Source organism: Antedon mediterranea, chromosome 10, assembly GCF_964355755.1.
Source record: "Antedon mediterranea chromosome 10, ecAntMedi1.1, whole genome shotgun sequence".
NCBI lineage: Eukaryota > Metazoa > Echinodermata > Crinoidea > Comatulida > Antedonidae > Antedon > Antedon mediterranea.
In genome coordinates, this window is record NC_092679.1 from 13000496 (window position 1) to 13002674 (window position 2179).

At 37.0% G+C, this 2179-nt stretch overlaps 1 protein-coding gene across 1 annotated transcript; it reads right to left on the reverse strand.

Annotated features, from left to right (window-relative positions):
• Nucleotides 1-424: 424 nt before the first annotated feature.
• On the reverse strand, nt 425-799 carry LOC140061244 (uncharacterized). Its single transcript, XM_072107753.1, has one exon. The coding sequence runs from the start codon at nt 797-799 to the stop codon at nt 425-427; it is 375 nt and encodes a 124-aa protein (XP_071963854.1).
• Between the last annotated feature and the right edge of the window lie 1380 nt (nt 800-2179).

The window sequence follows — 2179 nt, forward strand, 5'->3', positions numbered from 1 at the left end:
TTTAGGTGCTTACGAATAAAAATTCTGAACTTTATCTATTTATTTTATAAAACTGTAGTTTTTGTGTTTCATTTCGTTACGTTCATTACATTCATTCAAAACTAGTTGTCCTTTCAAATTATTAATAGCATTTTTCTTACTTAGTGTGGCATATTAATTTTTTTATACACATAAAAGTAGATATTCTACGAGTGTGGAACTAAATGGCAGTGAGGATGGATTTACTCGGAAGTCGGGTAGGTCAGCCATCTTCTGCTCTATTGGCTTCCTTTTTTTTTTTTTTTCATTTCATTTATTTCAATATCATTATCGCAGCCTTAGCTGAATTACAAAGATATTTACATTTGTTCAATGTTTTGTGTCTTTTGTCTACAAATAGTAGATTGCCGTACAACTGTTTTTGAGATGTTGGTATCCCCAATGATCAAAAACTTTTTCTGACCTCCGATGCAGTTCTCAAATGGCCCCCATGAAAAGAGTTTCTATGCCGATCCTCAATCAACAAACTGATATGGCTTCTCTTCGGTAGTAGGTAAGGATGTCTTATGTAATACGACAGTGGTGCATTCTTAATCCGTCCACCAACACGGTACACTCCATCTTTCTCATCGAACACTGAATCTAGCTTCATGATGTTGTAATCATCGACATTTATTTCCGATTGTCTCTGTCGGATCCAAAGCAACTCAGCTTCCTTCAATGCATTTGGTGAAGGCCACTCAAAAATTTGTGAAGTTAACTTCCTCAACCATTGGTTCTTTGGTAAACGCTTCAAGGGCAAAACTCTTGCTGTTAACATCTTAAATGTTGGCCAACAAGAAAAACTGGTGGGATCACGTATTCTTTGAAATTCAGGTATAGCTTTTATTTTGAGCGCAAGTGTCTTAGCATTACGAAAATGAAATTTCTTCTGTACTCCATCTTCAGGAGCTAATTGAACATTAGTTGGAGTTTCAGGCCAAGAGATAGGTGGTGATCGTAGGATCCATCGATGACTTGCTTTATATCTTCAATATTTCCTCCTCTTGATACAATATCTATAGTGTTCTGGTCTGATGGTACAAAAGCAATATCTTTGATCGGGTAAATTTAAGAAGTGATCTCACCTACACTGTATGCAACGTAGGACCAGACATAATTATTCGGATTGATCTCTCAGCCAGCTGATTGCAGTCATACTGTCTGTCCAAATCTTTGAATAAACTATTACAACTCTCAAAGAATTCTTTACAGTAAGCATCAACCTTAATAGCAGCAGAATCGCTTGAAGTTCTTTATGGGGACTAACGACAAATAAGCTTTAGTCGACTCATAATATGACCTTCTTAGCCAAACTCCGATACCCATGTCATGGCCTTTTCCTCTAAAAGGCTCTGGAATAAGACATCTTGGAATTTCTATGTCACTTTATCTTTCAAGATCTTTATTGATTTCACTGAGAATAGGAAAAAGTTCACCTCTCTGGTTAAGTGGTGTATCCCAATCAATGTTTAATTGCCACAGTGTTTTCAGTCGGACAAGGATATCGGAACGCATACCAAATACGTCATAGTAAAAAGCGGTTTGTTTCAGAATGTTATGTTTAGTTGGGATTAGACCTTGAATTGGTTTTACCTCTTTGACCTTCAGAGTGTCGATCACAAGGTTCCAATTTGTTCCCAAAGCTGTTGCAACAGTGGCGTCTTCTGATTCGTCACAGTCACACACATTCTTAACGTTGGATTGCCATTTCCTGAGATTGAAGTTTCCTTTTTTAAGAGTCTCGGTTAGATTAGATTTTAAGTTGTCAGCCTCATTAGCATCAGTAACAGATTCATTTAAATCATTCATTTTATACTGGTCAGTAACAATTCTTTAAAACAGTTAATCACCGGGTGCATGCTCAGATACTACATGCCTCAATGTCACTATAGCCGCAGTTGGCGATAGCTAGCTTGTAACCAAATGTAACAGTCGTCAACTCGTACACCTGAATTGGATGGTTACGATTTTCCCTAAACACAAATCAATGAAGGCGGGCATCATCAGAACTGATTTTAATAGCCTGGAACATTTTATTAATGTCAGCGATTTTACCAAGTTCGTTTTCTCGGAATCGTAGGGCAACATTAAATTGCGGTTTGTAAATGATCAGAGCATTTGCATTTCTTTGGTTCTAAACATATTGTCTTAATGCCAA

Coding starts and splice junctions, on each gene's coding strand:
- LOC140061244 (XM_072107753.1), bottom strand. CDS start 799: ATGTTAACAGCAAGAGTTTTGCCCTTGAAGCGTTTACCAAAGAACCAA.